This window comes from Leptidea sinapis, chromosome 41 (genome assembly GCF_905404315.1).
Source record: "Leptidea sinapis chromosome 41, ilLepSina1.1, whole genome shotgun sequence".
NCBI lineage: Eukaryota > Metazoa > Arthropoda > Insecta > Lepidoptera > Pieridae > Leptidea > Leptidea sinapis.
Genome location: NC_066305.1, coordinates 7,697,243 through 7,718,821, shown reverse-complemented (window position 1 = coordinate 7,718,821; position 21,579 = coordinate 7,697,243). Strand labels below are relative to the sequence as shown.

Sequence of the window (21,579 nt, the reverse complement as noted above, 5' to 3'; positions counted from 1 at the left end):
AGTCATTTCTATCGCTATAAAATAATCATAATCTTGTCCCAGGCTGTCCGATCACTTAGATATTCAGCTGTGGAGTAATAGGATTTTCGACAGAGCCATTTTTTATAAAACATTTAAATTTATTTATAGACAATGCCTGAACAGTGGCTGGGACTTTATTATAAAAGTGTATACATTTACCCTTAAAACTATTATGTTTATTATTGCTTGGATTTATAGGATTGAGAAATAAGGGATTGCTTGTAACGAATTCTAGCAGGCTAGAATTAGTTACAAGCAATCCCTTATTTCTAGTGTTATAATAATGAAAATCACTATTAAGAGCAAAAAGGTGACGATTTTTGTGAACGTTTAAATTTTCATAAATGTACTGACAATGAACAGTTATAATATTTATTTCTTTAAATTTTTCTTTGAAAGACTGTCTGTAACCAAGCTGATATATGGACTATGATAAAGTGGCAGCGTCTTTCATTATCAACATGCGGGGATAACATAATATTAAAATATTCATATATATTCAAAAACTTTATTGACAAAAATTGTAGCATTGACTATAATTTTCGTGGGCTCAACTAAATTGAACCAAGGATAGCAGTCTTGATTATAATTAAACATATCAAAGCATGTGAATATTAAATGCCTATTTAACTGATTTTTAAAAAACATAACCTACTTAATCCATTCAGTCTTCAATAGTTTGTTCGTTCAACTGTATTGTTGTCGTTTTAGAATTTCTTTCGTTGAGCTAATATTTTCTAAGTCTCCTTCCTTTGTAGATACTTTAGAGTATTCTTTCTTAATTTTTTCTCCAAATTTTTGTGCGTCTTCTATTGTTTCGGGCAACTTAGCATTCAATGTTTCCGGCAGGAACATTGACGTAAATACACTGAATATAGATACGCTTGTCAATATCAATCCAGGTAATCGGGAATCAACTCGACGTCCCTGAAAGTATTAAAAATATTAAAATCTATTCATAACTGGCCAAGATATTATATTTAGGAGATACATGAAATTTCATCTCCCCATTTCCACTCCCTGGTAGTGTTATTACATCAATGGTGCCTTTTACTTATTACCAAGTTTCTTGTGCGCAACATTATTTGTGGTTCGATTTTTAGGGAAGAATTTTGTTTTGAATCCTAAGTGGCCGCATTGTAAAGGGCAGGCACATCAGAAATATCGACCTCGTCTCTACACTATAATAAATTAATAAATATCTAAGTATAGGGATTATTTACCGTTTATAAATTGAGAACTTACCTTTTTTATTTATTATTAGACTTATGGCCAATTTCTATATGCAATGTATAGTAGCGGGCCAAGCTTGAAATTTTTATTTAAGTCCTGCTTTGGACATTTGAATAAGAAAGTACTCAACTTCTTTTTTACATACATTCTAAGAGTTATCAACACTGACCTATTTAAATACCACTGCATAGGCTGTTCCATACTATGTTTGACGGCAACTAATTTTGACGTATAATACAAATGGCTATAAACAACGTACAATACTTTGAAGTATTCTTGCATTTTAAATTAATATCGTTTTCCGTGTTATTTATACTTCAAGAATGAACGTAATAAAGTACACAATTTTATTTTGTAAATAGTTTCCCACCATCTATCGATTGTTGCTGGGGTTGTCATCACTAGTTTTAGTATCACAGACCCTCGCTACATGGCGAACAGCTCCAAAATAGCGAATATCAAACAGGCACAAAAGCACTTTGACAGCCGCCAGTCCAGTGTTATATACGCTAAAGAGAAGAGTAGTCAGTGGATAACAATATGCTGTCATTCACTTTAGGTTGGTACCTATTTGTTTGAATGTGACAGATATAAGCGTATTATGGAAATGCATCTGAAGATTGACATAATAATATGAAATGCAAATTAAGAATTGATGCACACATGACAAAGTGCTTACTTAAATAATTTTTGATTAGAGATCGCATATGAAAGCGGTCGATAGAAAGTGTATAAGCACTTCGTAACGATGAAATTTATTTAAAATCTTGATCATGGTATTTACCAAGAACAATATGTATGGAGATATTGCAGCAGATACACTTGATACAACATTCCCCAGAGATAGTCCCGATTGTCGCAAGCAGGTTGGGTATATTTCCAGATTCATCAGGTTTATTGCAAAAAATGTAATCGATATTGTCAACCTTCCTATTGCAATCAAGGCACTACCTATCCATGGCAGCCGTAACCATTCCAGAGATGCTGAAATAAAAAAAAAATTTTCATATTATTATCCATATTTGTTGTACAATGTATGTAATATTTCAGAAGGTACAAGCACTACAAAGTACTAAAAGAATGGGTTCATTTTTACAAAATTAAAAAAAACGGCCAAGTGCGAGTCGGACTCGCCCATGATTCCGTAGCAACAAGTAACAGAATATAAAAGTTCTAGTAGTTAGTTGTAACTTTGATCGATTTTTTAATAAAAGTGTTTTTTTTTCAAGTAAGTAATTGATAATACGATTTATGAGGAATTAAAAAAACTACCTACTAGATCCCGTTCAAACCAATTTTCGGTGGAAGTTTGCATGGTAATGTACATCATTTATATTGTTAGTTTTATCATTCTCTTATCACATTCACACACACATTTGACCGTTTTGGAAGTGTAACTATTCAATGTAGAAAAAATTATATCAGAAACCTCCATAATATCATTTTTCATTAGACCTATCCATGTATGACACGTATTGTTGCGTTTCAATTCTAAGTATGGGGGCACGCCCAAAATTTATTGTTTTTTTTTCTATTTTTGTGTGAAAATCTTACCAAGTTTCAACAGTATAGTTCTTATAGTTTCGGAAATAAAATGCTGTGACATACGGACGGACAGATAGACAGACAAACATGTCGAATCTATAATGGTTCCGTTTTTTGCCTTTTAACTAACCCTAAAATTGAATCTTAAACTAAAACGGAACCTTAAAATACTATTTAGAACATGCGGGCTTTGTCTACTATTATCATATTCTTTGGTAACAGCAATTGGCCAACTGAGTCTGTCAGGAAGTTACACGGGTTCAACTAAGGGGCACCATCTGTACCTACTGTAGTATACCGCTGTTAAAGGCATAAAAAGGCATTTATTTTCTCAAAATTGATTCCTTTAGAATTCTTTTTGATGTCATTTCTACTACCGCTTCGGAAATAAATGGCGCTCTGAGAGAGAAGAAGGGAGCAAGAAACTCTCCCAGCATTCTTTTTTGCGCTCTTTTCAATAAAAATATAAATTATTGTACAGTCATTTATATCGCTACAAAATAATCACAATCTAGTCCCAGGCTGTCCGATCATTTAGATATTCAGCAGTGGAGTAATATATTCAGCAGTGGAGTAATAATACTTACTATACCGAAATTACTATACCGATAAAATATTACAATTAAATACTTACTCATTTCACGGAAAGTAACAACAGACCACATCAAAGCGATGACTATGAGTGATGAAACAGCTGAACGCCGACGACCGATGCGATCACACAGCCAAGCTCCCAAAAAATTGGATGGAATTTCAACAATTGACTGTATAGAGAATTCAAGGAACGGATTTGATTGTGACGTTTCACCTACACTTAATAGCATTACAGCATACATGATGGAAACGAATATCCTGAAATACGAAGGTATTTTAACAGAGGTTATTGTTAAATTATCAATATTTAAAATTCAATAAATAACAAGTATCAATATTTTAAAATCGACTTGAAATATTTATAAGTGCGTACGTTCATCTCCAGTAAATTTTCACTTTTATAATGAAACAATAGCTTTATTATATTATCTTATCTAAATAGTGTCCATTCACATCAATACATCGGCCCATCTGATGGAACCACTGTGAAAGTCGTCCTTAGAGGTCTCTTCAAGGGCCGCTACCACAGTTACCTTGGCGTGCATAAAACGTTTTCCTCGAAAATTTTCTTTTCTTTTCAGGAAGAAATAAAAATCGGAAGGTGGGAGGTAGGGGGAATACGCCGCTTGACTCATTAATTCCACGTGTAACGTCGCTCGTTAATCAATCTATCGCCTGGCGGTGTGCAACGAGGCGTTGTCATGGTGAAGAAGGAAACCTACTGAGAAGTCGTTATCCCGAAATTTTTCCAAGACAAGTGGTAAATATTGTTTGTGTAACACACTGTTCTGTACACACAGTAATTGATTTCCGATCCTCTAAAACAATTGTCGCTTAATGACCTGTCCTTCCAAAGAACGAAACCACCATCTTATTTCCCACGCTTCCCCTCTCTTCGCCTTAGTTGGCAACTCCTCGTCAATTAATTATTACGATTATCATATTTAACGGCCAAATGCCGCTACTGTGGCTCATTCGCCTGGGACTGCAACAATCTGGACGCAAAAGTGTAAGTAAGATGTGGTCAAACAATCATACACCTTGTTTCCGCTTAACTTCAGTGCATATATTGAGTTCACCAGACAGCAGAGGAGAAATCTCATAATTCAATAAAATTGGATTTGAAACATCACGCGGGTTTGGGCCTTCTAATTAGAAATCGCTATTTCAAACGTTTTTTCTTTAACGGGTACTTTAATAGGTTTTCGGGTTAAAACAGTATAATAAACCTATGTACAAAGAAATAATAAACAAACAAAACAAATATAAAGAATGAAATCATCTAGAATAATTACATTCTACTCACCAAAGTAATAAGAGTAGTATTGTATTCAACGCCAATCTCTTGCTCGAAAATAATGCAAATGGTCCAAACCACTGCGCGTTATTTGAATAAGTGGTAGATAACATTTCTTTTTCTATGTCATGACTCAACTTAAAATCATTCGTTTGAGCTATTTTTTTCATCGTTCTTATACATTTTTTTGCATTGCCTTCCACAAACATCCATCTTGGTGATTCGGTTATTTTCCTAAATTAACATATAGAACTATAAAATATAAATTTCTTTGAAATTAAAACACTAAAAGAAAACAAAGTAAGTCTCACCAAGAAAGTAACACAAATGGAAGCAGAGGGGCCGTAGTTACAATAATGAATGTTTTCCAATCCCTGAGCCACCAATATAGAAATGGCATAATTGCTAAGCCAATGCTGAAAGCTGTATATCGCAAAGTTGTAGTAACAGTTCTTCGAGATGAGGATGACATTTCCATTGATATAACCGAAACGGTTTGTGGTACTGACCAGGAAGGTAGAGAAGCTATTATACAACCAATGACGAAAACAATAAAAGAAGAGCCTGCGACGAGGGAAACAATTCGTCCAATTACAATCATTGTTAGCGATAAAATGTAGGTTGGTCGACGTCCGTATCTGAAACCAATAATATTTGCATAAATTTGTACTCTGTAGGAGATAAGGAAAGGAACCAGAGGAATACAGAAGGCTGCTTTATGTTAATTAATAATCGCCTGAATTGATCTGAGCCTAGTCTGGCCATTATAATTGTTAAATTGAAAATAAGTTGATGATTAATAACTTAAACACAAATTATGTCTTCTATGTAGTCTTCTTTTGAGAAGCTCGCGGAATGGCGTAAAATGAACCGTGTGCAATTTATCCCAAGAAGACTACTGTCTGACTATAATGATAGTCTTATACAGTATATTTACAAATAGTGAAGTGTTGTGAAGATTGAAGTTTGTGCGTTGACCACAAAAATAAACCCCATTTGTCATATCACCGCTATTCGATAACACCTCCCACCTCACCGCCTCGTCTAGTATCGGGATACTGGGTCTCGAAATCTCGAGCGTGGCTTTGCCCTCCAGATGACCGTGGAATTGGCAATTCCTTTGGCATTCCTTCATCTGGAGGAGAAATTGGCTACAAAGAAGCGGGCGTCATAAATAGAGCACGGCAATTATACTTCAAGCCGGCCCACGTTCTAGCGCTCTACAAAGCGCAGGTCCGGCCACACATGGAGTATTGCTGTTATCTCTGGTCTGGCGCACCCCAGTATCAGCTCGAACTATTTGACCACGTGCAACACAGAGCTGCTCGAATTGTCAGGGACCCACTGCTCTGTAAACGACTCGATCACCTGGCGTTGCGTAGAGACGACGCTTCTTTGTGTGTCTTCTATCGCATTTATCACGGGGAATGTTCCGAAGGGCTGTTTCACCTGATACCTGCCGCCGAATTCCACCTTCGCACGACACGCCACAAATTAGGATATTATCCCCACCATCTGGATGTGTGGCGTTCGTCCACAGTAAGGTTTTCAAGGAACATTCTTCCACATTTCTACCACAAAACTGTGGAATGAGCTTCCATGTCCGATGATTACGGGGCGATACGGTATGGGTACCATAAGAAATATTTCTATCCATCAGATGATATTATCTAGATCAAAATCGAACAGCCCGCAAGAGCGAGTATCTGCAGTGGAGGGTGTTGCCAGTACTCTTTGCTACTGCCACATTTGAAGGTAAAATCCTCGTGATACTTGGTTGCATATTCAACGAGAGTACGTAGGTAAAGCAACTAAAAACATACAGATTCTAATGCTTCAAATTCGTTACACAATTGCTTCATTTTTAATGTAAAAAAATAATTGGTAGTCCTCTCGACTTTGACAAGCAGTTAATCAGTTAGATAGATATAGATAGATCTCTTAGTTCTTATCAATTACCCACCCGCTGGTCTACTTAATGTAATTTTATTAAGTAGGTAATAATCATAATATAAAAAAGGAAAAAATATTAATGATCAAAAGTTTTCCTGTGAATAGATACTTACACATCTCCGAACCAACCAAAGAAAACGGATCCGAAGGCTTCTGATATTTTACTATACGCATAAATATTGGCAACATTTATTTCTTTATCGCATACCCAATTTTTTTCTGATGGAATTGTCCATTCGTACCAAGTTTTATCGAAGTTATACGAATCACATTCTGTAAAATCAATAGATAATCTTAAAAAATACACAAAAGTAACTCATAATAAGGAAAGGGGGCCAGCGAATGTAAGGCAGTCTTGTTCCAAATAACCGCCACTCAAGTTCATGCATGAACAGCAACATGAAAGATCACTTGATCAATCATCTGGATTATGAAAACAGTTAGTTGGAGCAAAGTCCGCAATTGACATATAGGTAGATATAGTTCATAATATAAGTAAAAATACACGTAATTATTCCTTAGAAAGTTCAACTGTAAAACAGCCAGACCCAGTTAAAAAAATTGTATACCTACACTATACATCCCAGCACAGAAACGTCTGTGTATTTTAAATATAATGATAAGAATTGTTTTGTTACATAAATATGTGTGAATATTATAATTATTAAATATAGTTAACTTAGGGACTTCCAATCCCACGGCCTGAATTCAATCTCGGTATTTGCGGAATCCTGACTATTGAAAATATGCACACTTAAGGCAAATAAAACAATGAATTAATCAAATCAACATTTATTTACGTACATTAAAGAGGGATCAATCAAATTATACCGCTTTTTTTTCACAAAAAAAAATTCAAATTCTTCTTCTTTCTTCTCTATAAAAAACAAAACAAAAAAATAGTTTTCAAAAAATACATAGAGAAAATTAAAAAATCAACCAAAAAAAACACATTTTAAACTGATAAATTATTACTTGATTATTAAGATTGTCAGCTTTTAATTGTAACTGAAAATGTTGCCGAAGGAAACAACATGTCCAAAGTGTCGTCTGCCAAATTACTGCTACTATTTTTCAGTCCGCAATTACCGCGCCCGTAGTCCCGTATCACGCGGGATTAGTAAATGGCAATGGGAAGCCCTATTAGGGACTATACGGCGCTTTAACATACCGTCCTACATAAACACTACTACTCGCATTGTTTATAGTTTACACGTCAATAGTAATTAGTTTTATTATGGTAAAAAATTGTCTAAAAATGTACTTATCTTCAATTGTAAGTTGTAAAAATAAAATAATGAAAATGGAATACCACTCCACAGGTTACTATTTTTTATTCACAATTTTATTATTTTTTATATTAATTAAGGCGTGCTTGGGACACAAAACTTCGACACATTGGTTACTGTCCACTGATGCCAGTTTACATCGTAATAAGTTTCCCCGAAATTAGGAAAATGTAACATGGCCGTACGGAGATCGATTAACTACATGCTTTATATAAGCAGCTTTTTCACCTGTTCCAGTGTGTGCGGGGGGGTGCAACTTCCCTACATTGGCACACGAAAAAAAATTGCATTGAAAGTGTTGCCACATATTCTATTAGAACCGATTCTCAGACTATATAATATTTAGGTTATACAGTTATTTTATAATTATCTAGGCTAATCATTTACGGGTGTGCAAAATAGATGTCATCGGGAAACAGCTGTTATATTTCTGAATGTTGGCCAAGAAGTGCTTAGTATCATTTAGAAAGAAAGATATATAAAATCTAATTAGTTATTGATTTTAAATTATTCTTTCGATTTGATTTCTGAACGACAGGGGACACATCAAAGGAAAAACAAAATGTTCGTTTATATTAATTTTTATCCGAGAATTTTCATATTTATTCACCTTTTAAACCTTTCCTGGACTTCCACAAATAATTAAACACCAAAATAGGCCAAATCGGTCTAGCCGTTCTCGAGTTTTAGCGAGACTAACGAACAGAAATTCATTTTTATATATATAGATAATAAAAAACTACATGTGTACAATGTCACTACTAGTCACTACGCACATATATAAATATTACACTACTTCACAATGATTCTTTAGATTATTCTTAATAAAACTTAACAACGGTTGTACAGTGAGATTAGAAAGAGTGGAATCTTGACCCCGAAACTAGTGATATTGTATCTTCGGGTCATAATATTTACTGTAATTTAAAAAATAAATAAACTTAGAATTCATTTACCTTTAGTTGCGTTTGTGGTATCAGGATCATTATAAATAAGACAACTTGAAAATTTCATCTCTCCGTTAACATCCTTTCGCCTAAAACATTACAAAATTTATTTAAATAAAGCGATCAAAATGCAAGTCATATTTTCTAGCCAAGTTATTAAGCCCATTTATTACAACATATATATATTTCTGCAACCTTATAGTAAGTTTATTTTAGATGATTTCAAGATTTTTTAATTATAATTCGTTCTTATATAAAGACAATAAAGTATACCATAGGTAATTATTGGAATAAAACGCAAGCTAAAGATTATTCTCCGATTTTATTGTACGCATAGATCGTATGTAGCAGAACTTACAACCTAGTAGAAATAATTATTTAATCTTTTATTCACTTTTGTTTTGTACCAAAGGTACCTAATACCGTACATAGTACCGTACAAATTTAAAAAAGAATTAGGTACTTAATATAATTATATTTTATAACACTACTAGCTGCCCTGACATTAGTTTGTTTTAATTTTTACTTCTTTAATATTTTAATGTAGATTTAACGCGTTGTGTTTTATTGTTGCTAATCATTATTCTATTCTATTCCAACAGTCAATGACGTTTGTATCTCTCATCCTAAAGTTCAATTTAGATACGAATGTAACAATTAATTAATGACCTGTTTCACAATATGCGAGTAAAGTTACTATTGCGACCAATGATGTTCCATAAAGACATCATTCGCAGTCTGATAGATGAACGGCAAATGTGTGCTTAAAGACAATGTAAGCACACTTTTCTCTTTAGTCGTGTGTCAACTGTGTGTCAAAATAAAAAAATACTTATGCAAATAATGCATGCGTTCACGACGATAGATAAAGACTAGTGTGACTTATCACCGGTAAGTTTGTTTATTCGTATAAGATGGGCTGGCAAAAAGCGTAAATAATTTAGTAAAACGAATATTTTTTCATTAAATATGGTACAATTATTGACAAGTATTCACATCTGTTTCTCTCCCGCTTGGCAGAATGAGACAGATAAGGACGCAACAGGCACACAGTCAGAAATGAAAACTATAAATTCCCTCTTTTTAATATTTATTTCTTAAAGGCCCAGTGAACAATGATTAGCGATATTGTATTTTACGTACGGAAATTCATTGCCTATAGAGTCGCTTTTTTTAAAGGCCCTTAGAACAGTGTTGTATTTTGTGCACAGAGAGTCATTGCCAGTGAATATAAACGGCTTACAAGAACGTGAACAATTACAAACTAGTGCTATTTACACGGTATCGCAGACGTATCGTAACCTAGTGATAATTGATACTTATTTAGGTTATGTTTAAAGATATTTATTTCTTATTAAAAACATAATATTGTCACTAACATGAGAACATAAAAAGATGTATGTAATAATTTATTTACACCGCAAATATGTAAACGTTAATTAATCTTTTTCAGCTTTTCCGTGAACGAGATAGTGAAAGAGAATTGGCGCCAGATGGTAGCAAGAGAGAGATGTGAAGAATTTTACAAACCAAATATGTCGAGTGGAAATTCATGTTCATATATCATGATACGACTTTTTTAACATTAAAAGTATTGAAATCTCTTTTGAAAGTCAATATATTTTGTAAATTTAGTCAAATAGACGCATATACAAAAATCCAATTAGCCATACTAATAATTTGACAAAGTCTGTCATACCAAGATATGTTGTTGTCCGCATAAACTACAAACACGGACGAGTAAAAAAAGGACTACGTGTCACCTTACATAACAGTGAAGCACCAAAACAAGCCGGTAAACGTGTAAATACATAACCCCACGCACACACTAACACACACACACACACACACACACACACACACACACAAGCCATCTCATAAGATTTGCCATCGTCTGTGACAGAACAGTTTGCGTCGCAAAAAAATATTTTAAAATGCCGTCGTGCGTTGTGAAAAAGTGTAAAAACAACATAATAAAAGTATTTGTGGATATATGATTATTTAAGGCAGAAAAATTGTATAAATACACATACTAGCGTAAAGGTGCTTCACTTGCTAATATCACGGCGCGGAGTCCTTCTTTTTTTACTAGTCCGTGACTACAAATGTCAAAACGATACCCTGGAAAAGATGTTCATGTCTCACAGACAAAAATTTATCAAATTTATTTATTTATTTCAGGGAACTTAAAATTTTAATAACGAGTTTCCCGATTTATTTTATGTAGGTACTTAAACAAAAATATTATATTTGAGTGTTTATCTCTCTCAGATACATTTAGAGCGTTAAGGAGTTACAAATACACGCACGAACCAATAAATAAACATACAAACTTTCGCCTTTATAATACGAGTGTGATTTTTGATTGAAAACTAAAAATACCTCCGACTGCAACTCATCTATCGGATAAAGACATCGTTTGCATTTGACAAAGTATCAATTAAAACCTTAGATCATATTTTATACGTCTATTATTTTATAGACTATGACATATTATGTGAAAACGGCGAAAAAAATTTAAATTAGAAACCTCTATTTTACTATCAAGTGTGTCGCGAGTGTTCGATAGTAAAATAGCTTGTCACGCACACTAAGCTTATATTCCTGGCCTGTTTTTATCGGTTGTCTAACCGCAAAAGACTCTATCTAGACGTATAAATTATATAAGATTATAATAATGTAATAGCTACCTACCGCGTGATATCGCATAAAATACCTACGTCTTATGATGCTTTCGCTCTGAAGTCTGAACTAAACAATATGACATAAGTAACAAATTTATGTACATAATACTAAGTTATCTACGTAACTATGCACCTACTTTTTAGTAAAAGATTTTTAAACGTAAATACGTTGTGTATGTGCTTGTATTTTTTTCGGTCATTCGACAGATGTGGCTCTCCCGAAAAGCGAAATACGTACTCAAAGGCATCATTTTCGATAAAAAAAATAGCTATCTATTAAATTTCTTCCAATCGTTTTTCCATTTTTGGCATCGAAGGGAAAACGGTTTGAAAATCATTATAATTTTCTTAGATAGGATATTTCATTTGTTATAGTTGCACATGAAGCGCCTATTATAATTATACCTAGGATATATTTAGTTGCAATTATAGTATGTGTAATGACGAAAATTAAGAAAGGTTTATCACAAATGATTAATTGACATAGGTATTTAAGTTTCTTTACACGGCAAAACAACTACCCACCCCTACCTATGTTATGGTTATTTTTTTTATAATAAGCATAATTTGTAGAAGTACTATACTATTCAGAGATATTATACCGACAGGAAATTGTAAAATATGAATTGAGAATTTACTGTAAAATCTAAATAAGCTTACGTTACGATATTTCGTACTGGAAACATTCATTTTATTATTTGCATTACCAAACCGACATGCTGTAAGTCATAACTGTTATGCTCTTGTTATCAACTCATTAGCACATACAGTCTACAAATAACATTATTATTTCACTCAACAATAATGAATGAACAAACATGCCGTTGATTATAACTTTGTCAATACATACATTTACGATTCAAATTCAGGATGACGCTGTCTAAATTCTGATATTTTGGATTGGTCTCTGCTGCGCTCCAAGTAGATATCGCAGGCGTAGTCGCAAAGTGCGGCAATTAAAATACTACGCCCAAGTAGGTACTCGAGCCAGTCTCGAACAATTTATGACGTTGACGTGCCACATGCTCTGTTAAACTTTGCTAATAATTGAAACTAAAATGCCAGGTTCCGACTACGCTATTACTAGTTACACTAGTAACTTTGTAAAAAGAATACTACAAGAAATAAGAAAGACACTGGGATCACATATCATCTGTAATTATTTTATTAATTTGCCTATAAAAAAAACTATTGTTCTTAAGTAGTGCGGTATCTAGTTGGAGCGCAGCGGACTCCAATCCTTAATGTAAGTCTAAATTAATGACAAAAATAACTACTACTTATAAACTTTCTTGTATCCAGATAAAATTACTAATTATTACGTTCATAAAAAAATAACAGAAAAAACCCCGACTTCAAACATGCTTAAAAACATAATATAGGTATGCCTCCCTACTTACACTTAAACGACGACTACTTACACTTAGACGTTGGTGTCTAGGACGGATAGGAGTAGATAGGTACCTACCTACACCATTTTAAACGAAATAATAATATTTTAATAAATTTTTCTAATCTGTCCATACAAAACATACAAAAAAAAGCCGTTCGATAATGAGATTTTATAAAAACTAACTTGTGTAATTTTATAGTGTTTTTTTTTTATTTTGTACGTTAATAATATCGACAACTCACCTAATTCAACTATTTTTACTACAAAATGTTTTATTTGTAGTAATAAAATTATTAAGTGAGTAGGTAAATACTTACGTTGGTAAATATTTCGCCTTCCATTCATAATCACTAACATTTTGTGGTTTCTCCGGTAATTTACACGTATAGGGCATAATAGCTAAGGATAACACAATATTCATAAAGGCCATGCTCCAAAGAAATACAACTATTATGTTGTATTTAAAATCGAAATATCGTTGAAACTTCCCATTATCACCAACTTCTATTAGACCGCGATCGTAAACAGATTCCATATTAATTAAAATATTAACAAGTCTCTTCCCTGCGAGTGTTGTGTCGATTCAAATATACGGTAGGTCTGCATTATGTACTTTTGCACAATAATTATGATCAGATATAATTCTTCTATCTTATTTGCTTTCATACTTATAATATTTGTTTGTGTTAAATAGTTAATATAATATTGTTTTGTCTCACTCACGGTATTTTATTACTACATGTTAGCAGTTAGATAAACATTTTAAATAAAAATAAATTCACAGATAGTGATGTTGGGCGCTTAATTCAAATCTAGATAAGTTAAAGTAAACAGAAAATAAATTATAATGCAGTAACAGAAGGCTTAGATACAATTATGTTTCGATTAATATTTATTTTTTGTAGGAAGGTAGAAAAACAACGTAGGTACTTAAGTATAAGATATTTTAACATCATACAATATTTCTGCGGTGCTATAAATGCGGTGGGCTAGGGTCACACACGTAGGAACTCTGTCTAACATTGTTCATTGGACTGTGCCAAATATTTTTTAACCTACATTAGATAGTAGGTACCTAAGCTAACTTTACTCCTCACACCTCATGTTAAAATGTATTATTGGGTATAAATTAAAGTCACGATGTGACAAATGGCGGACAACTTATTACATCAATATCAGCTGTCTTCAGCCAGAATAGGACAGCGCTGTCCGTTACGCTGATTATGGGGAAGCACTTATTTAGTGATGTGTAACACTTCAGAGTGCTCACCATGATTCGGATATCATGTTTGATTAGTCTGATAAGTCGACGTGTCAGTTTGGGCGATAGTGCAGGTTTCGCTTCAACGACACTCCCCACAGTCAAATATTCGATTTTCCGCCTGGTGGAAGGCGCCCAAACATTGAAGCACAATGCTTTTGAATGATAAAAAAAAAGTTCGTAACCCAAGGAACTTGTATATATTGATATTATTCAATTCAATAAGAATAAAAAAAAAAAGACGTGTGGCACTCGGGGACTGCCGCGGTAAAGCTATTGCATAGCATTTTTTATCAACTTATGCAATTATAATTATTTATTTAGTCTTCTTCATAATAATTCACGTTTTTTCTTTGCTACTAATTCAAGTTACATTCTTTGAGCTTGGTGACCGATAAGATTTTTTTTTCTTTTATTGAATAAATGAGAAGTTACTTAATATCGTTTAAAATATTTTTATTATCATACAATACATGTAGGTTATTCAGGAATTTTTATAATTGAAACTATAGGTTTATGGTAACTGAAATTAGAAACATAAGTTTGAGACTGGATATCCTCTAAATATCTAGAAAATACCGCGTCAATGGTGGTCCCATTTTTTGTTGTGGATTCTTGTTGCAGTTAGTTATTATTAATTACATTAATAAACAGATAGATACATACAAACATACATATGTTTTTCGTATTTATGAATCAGTTACTGGGTGATCTGGTCACTAGGCTTGGCTAGATGTCGAAGGTCTATGTGTTGAATTTAAATAGACATCTATCAGTGAAAATTCACTTCATGCTTAAACAGGCTTAGGACTGTCTACCGTGTCTTGGCTCAAAATAGTCCCATTTAGCAGCAAAACGCCGTCGTGGCGGAACGACGCGTCGTTCTAATTATAAATAAAAGCTTTTTCTACAATTATTTGAATATTTTGAAGTTTTCGTACACTGTGATCACAAATTACAAACACTAATCACCTAGAAATAAGAATTAAGGCTGAATAAAGGCCGGCAACGCTCCTGTGATTCCTCTGGTGTTGCAAGAGATTGTGGGCGGCGGTGATCACTTAACAACAGGTGACCCGTACGCTCGTTTGTCCTCCTATTCCATAAAAAAAAAAAGAATTAAATTTAATAACGCAAAATGTACTTAGGTACATTGATTAGCACCCTGCTTTTGAATGATAATATAAAAAAAAGTTCTTAACCCAAGGAACTTGTATATTTTGATATTATTCAAATCAGTTTGGATAATGTAGACGGTAACCATGCATAATTGTTGTATTTATTTCTATACTATCAATAACTGAAAGCATAGACAAAGGTTCTAAAAATCCAGTGATTGTATTTACTTTCTGTAGAAATATTTTTAGTGCCTACCATTTATTAAAAATTATTTAATCATTGAAAATCAATCAATACATAATTATTTATTATGTTGTAAAAAATATTTTTATTTATTAATATTTCCTCTTACATTACATAAAACATTATTTTTAAACTTCCAAAGTGTGTTTTATAAAAGAAACATCGCAGCATCCTATTACAGGCTTTAATGGTATCATAATAATTTAAATAATATTATAAGAACATTTTCATAAATAGTAAAATAAACCTCTTTATTGGCCTGTTAACTAATTTATTGATGCATATTAGTATCAATAAATAAATCAAATACAACCTTCCTTTGAGATGAACTAAAACAAAATTATTGTATCAATCTTGAGAACTTTCATTTTTGAACTGCAATAAGGCATCTTCTTGAAATAGGTAGCAAATTTCTTATATTTTTTATGGCTATTGAGATTTCATCTTCATCTGCCCATTCCTAAGAAAACCTTCATTCCTGAATATGTTTCACCACCAATTCGGAGCACTACTCCTCATTTTGGTTCATATTCCTGGTTATTTTCAAGTTCTCTTAGCTCAACCTTTAATGTCATCTCTCTTTTCATCAATCGACGATGTTTTTGTTGCAGGCATCTTAATTTCTTTTTTGTTGTTTTTTCTAACAATTGATATTTTTTCAATCGATTCTTAAATTTAATTTCTAAGGCAGAGCATAATTCTGAATCATTGTCAGGCTTATTGATTTTTTGTTTTGGTGATTCTTTTTCATCAGATGTGTCTGAATCCGGTGTAGAAGTGTCCATTCTAGATGGATTGGGTGGTGCATCCGTTCTGAAGGACTTCTTGGGTGCATTTTTCGAGGATTTGGTGGGGGATACAGATATTCTGGACTGGTTGGGGGATGCACCTCTAGAAGATGACTGGGAAGCAGATATACATGTTTTAGACTGGATTGGAGATGAATTGTTTGGAGTTGTAGTAAGAATTTTCTGATTAGACACATCATTGGAATTAGTATTACTGGAGTCACCAGAAGTCTTCATACATTTCAAATAATCTAAAAAGCTAGCTGAAATGTCAATTGGGCAATTTAAAGTGGTATAGTCTAAATTTTTTGTAGGCATAGACCTTCTCCTTAATTTCTGACGGCCACTCTTGGTGATATAAAAATCAGATTCTTTAAAGTGTGCAGAGCATATAATACTATAGTGTGTTGGAGACCAATTGTCATCTTTTCTGTTCTTTCTTATTACTTCCACCCATTTGTTCCTGTGTTCTGGCCCCTTTGGAAACCTGTAAAATTATATATTGCTGTATAAACTTTCATATGCATTTAGTTACAACATACTACACAAACAAAATTTTATTACGAAACTGATAGCATAATTTGTTAAAACCTGTATAACTAAATATGGACAGAGATAGAGTATCAATGAATAAATAATAAAAAAACCGGACACACATGTAATAAATACAAATTTTTTATATATATTATTAAAAAGTATAGTGCACCTACCTATGAAATGAAAATCCTGTATTTTCATTGAGCAGACCTGATGAATTTATGCAGTTATTTACTACACAGTAGGACATTATAAGTCATCAACAAAACGAAAGATATTAACCGTATCGTTTAAACTTTTTACTTTTTAAAAAATTTTTAGAGAAGTATGTATGTTATATTTTTGTTCGTTTAAGTACGAACAAATGTTTGAGAAATCAGGTTAGTTAGGAATCTCGTTAGATTAACAGTGTACTGTGATGGAATTGCAGGAATTACTTAATACTATAGTTAAGAGCTGTTAATACAATTTACCAGCCTAGCGCAACTCCAAAGAGAATAAACACTATGTTCACGGAACTCTAACTAAAAGCGATTCACAATTCAGTCGATTTATTGTATGAAACGTGCAGTCATTGATAGATTGACAGATGACGGCTATAATCTTGTAAAAAACAGAGATCGCCGAAATCCACTACGTTCTAAGGAACTGTTCGCTTTCAAACTTAGCCGGATTGTACATCTCTGCCAATCAACAAACTGTAATTGCTACCTACTATTTCAAACTTATGTCAAATGACTGGATGTTTCATACTAAACTAAATTTCAATTTTTACTGAGGCAGTGCCGCCTCATAATTACATCCTTTTTGCATTTCAAAGAGGGCGCGCACGAGCAACTTAATTGCACGGCAATTTATTTGTCTCCGTCGCCGTCTCCTCGTCGCGATTTTAAAGAAGCGCACACGACAGCGACAGCAAGACAACGTTTTTCTTAAATATTTAACGCAGTCATCAACATGGATTTCGACGGTTGTGTTCTGTGCACTTTTCAACAAAACCGAAGACGACAGCGAAAAAGGCAATATTGGGTGCATCCATGGAATTATGGAATAATAGGCTGACACTAGGAACATTTCATACAATGTTCATGAAATTGAGAGCATATCCAAAAAAAAATTTTCGCTACTAAAATAATTAGCGCTAAAAAAAATTACTCGCTACTAATGAGTGTCGAAAGGTTCGATGAACTATGCAGAATTTTGCGACTGGTATCGTTCATGGAGATACAAATATGAGATAAGCTGTCACACCAGAAGAAAGACTGGCTGTCACACTTAGGTATGCTTACAGTCACACCATATAATTATTACCTACGTAGATGTTTGTTACTCAATAACCCATCTAGCAGATAGACTCAGCTCTGCGGCATATGCAGTTAGAAAGATTAGAGAGTACATGAATGTTGGGACCGCTAGATTAGTGTACTTTAGTTATTTTCACAGCATCATGACGTACGGTATATTAATATGGGGTCATGCTGCTGACATTGATATAGTGTTTGCACTGCAAAAGAGAGCTGTTCGTGCTATATATCAGCTTGGTTATAGACAGTCTCTCAAAGAAAAATTTAAAGAAATAAATATTATGACTGTTCATTGTCAGTACATTTATGAAAATTTAATATATGTTCACAAAAATCGTCACCTTTTTGCTCTTAATAGTGATTTTCATTATTATAACACTAGAAATAAGGGATTGCTTGTAACTAATTCTAGTAGGCTTCATAAGATACATAATAGCTTTAAGGGTAAATGTATACACTTCTACAATAAAGTCCCAGCCACTGTTCAGGCATTATCTATAAATAAATTTAAATGTTTTATAAAAAAATGGCTCTGTCGTAAATCCTATTACTCCACTGCTGAATATCTAAATGATCGGACAGCCTGGGACTAGATTGTGATTATTTTATAGCGACTGTACAATATTGTATATTTTTATTGAAAAGAGCGCAAAAAAAAGAATGCTGGGAGAGTTTCTTGCGCCGCTTCTTCTCTCTCAGAGCGCCATTTGTTTCCGAAGCGGTAGTAGTATCTAGTAGTATAAGAAATGACATCAAAAAGAATTCTAAAGGAATCAATTTTGAGAAAATAAATGCCTTTTATGCCTTTTAACGACAGATAGATAATGACCTGGAATAACACACACTTTACATCCCGATATTGAGACATATGGCAATGACGAAGATTATAAATAGTCTGCATTTTGGGAGCTATTTGTAGGCACAGATATTGGTGGGCTGATTGCAGGCAAATACACTGGTGGGCTGGGTGCAGGCAGAGATATCGAGGAGCTGCTTGCACGAAAAGACATTTCGGGGCTGGTTTAAGGCAAATACACTGCGTGGCTGGATAATTGTGTATCTGGCATCGGCAACTTTGGGTTTCTGTAGGATTATTCGATATTTGCCACCAAATGTACTTGGTTGGCAGTTTACTGAAGTTGGTTATGGCTTGTGCTTCTGTTGTGCTATTTTAAAAATATGTAAAATCTCTATTTGAACGTCCAACTGGCTGTCTTCTGGTATTGCTTTTAATAGAGGCACCAGAGAAAGGGCAAAGTGTGTTTCCTTATCTGTCGGTATCGATGTATTGGCCTGTTTCTTCTCCTGTAAGATATTCAAAAACTATTCTTCATAACATTTAGGTTTTTCAGCAGAAGATTTTTCTTTTCTTGGCCTTTTTCGAGTAATTTCTTCTTCACTGACGTCGTTGTCGTTACTATCGTTATCGCGTTCGGTTGCATTAGGTATTTTTCCCGATGTTTCACGTGTTTCCATTGATGGTACCAGGAACAGTAGATTGTCAAAGTATTTGTACTTTCGTCGATCTTTTTTCGCTGCTTGACCAGACTTAGTTTGCCTTTGATCCCGTAGTTCCATCGCAAAACATGTCTGAATATTTTTCCACCGTTTTTGGACTAATTTAGCTGAAAAAAATAAAAACTGTAATATAAAAATAACACTTAATAAATGCAATATTTAAAGATTGAATAACTATTTAATTAATGCTTTTCTTTTTTTTCAGATATCTTGCGACTGGTGCATGCTTTTACAGTCTGTCATATGATTATCTACTGGGTGTTACTATAGTTAGAGAAGTAGTAAAATCGACGTGTATGCAAATTTGGATACCTACTTGTGCATCCTCTTTATATGCCACAGAAGAGTGAAGAGGATTGGCGAAACATTGCAAGTCAATTTTATGAAATAAATGTTATTATGGAAAACACATTCGACTAATCCAGCCAGCCGGGAGTGGCTCAGAATGCTTCAATTACAAAAAATATTTCCCTATCGTTCTAATGGTCTGGGTTGATGCTGATTATAAATTTGTGTACATTGACGTGGGTGCAAATGGAACAGCCGGAGATGACAGCATATTTCAAAATTCAAACATAGGGAAACGCTTACAGCAAAATCAGTTAAACATATCAGATGACATAACTTTGCCAAATGATGATAATGGAAAACCCAAGCCGTTTTGTTTAGTGGCAGATGAAGCATTTGGATTGTCAAGAAATATATTACGACCGTTTTCACGAAAGGCGCTGACTGTTATAAAGAAGATATATATCTATCGGCATACTCGAGTACGACGTATGGTCGAATGCACATTTGGAATACTCGCCAACAAGTGGAGAATTTTACACAGGCCATTTGATGTTAATCTTGAATTTTGTGACGTAATAGATTATTTTGTTTATTATTTTACTACACATTGTCCAACATCCTTACATCATGTTCCTTGTTTTATTATCAATCACTGCAAAACGTACAATTGTCGTTCTAATTTCCTTACTCCATACAAATATATCGTTGTCAATAATTAAAACTAATAAAAATACCTGCTGTATCATATTTTAATAAAATTAAATAAATTAAGGTTTAAAATAAATCATTACTCTATAACATTTTGGTTGTTTTTTATTATTTTTTATGTTATATTTATTTTTATCAGTTATTTTTCTATATATATTTACGTTATATTTATTTAGATTATTTAATTAAATTTACTGAAAATAGGTGACTATGGATCAAAAATAAATACTTTTGGAAAGAATATTTCATATAAAATTTATTTGATACGAGCTTGCTGCAAATTATATTGAAAACGTTAGGTGACAAGCAATACTACGGCTTTGGCAACCAGACACACAACATCCAACCATGGCCTTAACCTTTATAAGTTGAAAGGCATTCGTATCTCATACCAAATATGTTTCAAAACAATAAAATCACAAAAATACTATTAGGACGCTCGATGACATGACAGATCTTTGTTTATTTACCCCAAAGTTTGACATTGGGCCAAATAAATATATGGGTTACACAATAGAGATGCAAGATCAATAGCTTTGTCCCGTTCTATCTTAGCTTAAGTTGTATATCGCTTGTCCTTTTTATTTGTAATGAAGTTACCGACGCTACTTCTGTAGCATTAATGTTCTAAGAAGAAAAATAATTATTGTTTTTACTGGCTTTATAACTTTGGGTTCTCGCCTTTTTAGTTGAAAAATTATAATTGATGTAGCCGCCCAGTCTATCTCCGACTATTTTTTACGTTTCATTTTACGGTTTTTATTTATAATTAGCAAGTTTTTAGTCTCCCGGCGCCATGACAGCTTTATACCTCCTAATTAGTGCAACGGGATACTTAGTCCAACCCGGCATCT

General features: G+C 33.4%; 1 protein-coding gene across 1 annotated transcript; it reads right to left on the bottom strand.

Moving 5' to 3' along the window:
- Positions 1 to 515: 515 nt before the first annotated feature.
- On the bottom strand, positions 516 to 13,544 carry LOC126976472 (organic cation transporter protein). The gene is made up of 8 exons (XM_050824820.1): positions 13,274 to 13,544; positions 8,889 to 8,968; positions 6,757 to 6,916; positions 5,002 to 5,328; positions 4,700 to 4,924; positions 3,434 to 3,651; positions 2,039 to 2,238; positions 516 to 948 (listed from the first exon to the last, which is right to left on the bottom strand). Exons 1-8 carry the CDS (start codon positions 13,489 to 13,491, stop codon positions 709 to 711), a joined length of 1,668 nt encoding a protein of 555 aa, XP_050680777.1. The 5' UTR covers positions 13,492 to 13,544; the 3' UTR covers positions 516 to 708.
- Positions 13,545 to 21,579: the final 8,035 nt, after the last annotated feature.

Coding starts and splice junctions, on each gene's coding strand:
- LOC126976472 (XM_050824820.1), bottom strand. CDS start 13,491: ATGGAATCTGTTTACGATCGCGGTCTAATAGAAGTTGGTGATAATGGG. Junction 3,652..4,699: donor ATACTACTCTTATTACTTTG/GTGAGTAGAATG, acceptor TTCGTATTTCAG/GATATTCGTTTCCATCATGT. Junction 949..2,038: donor CTCCATACATATTGTTCTTG/GTAAATACCATG, acceptor TAATACTTTCAG/GGACGTCGAGTTGATTCCCG.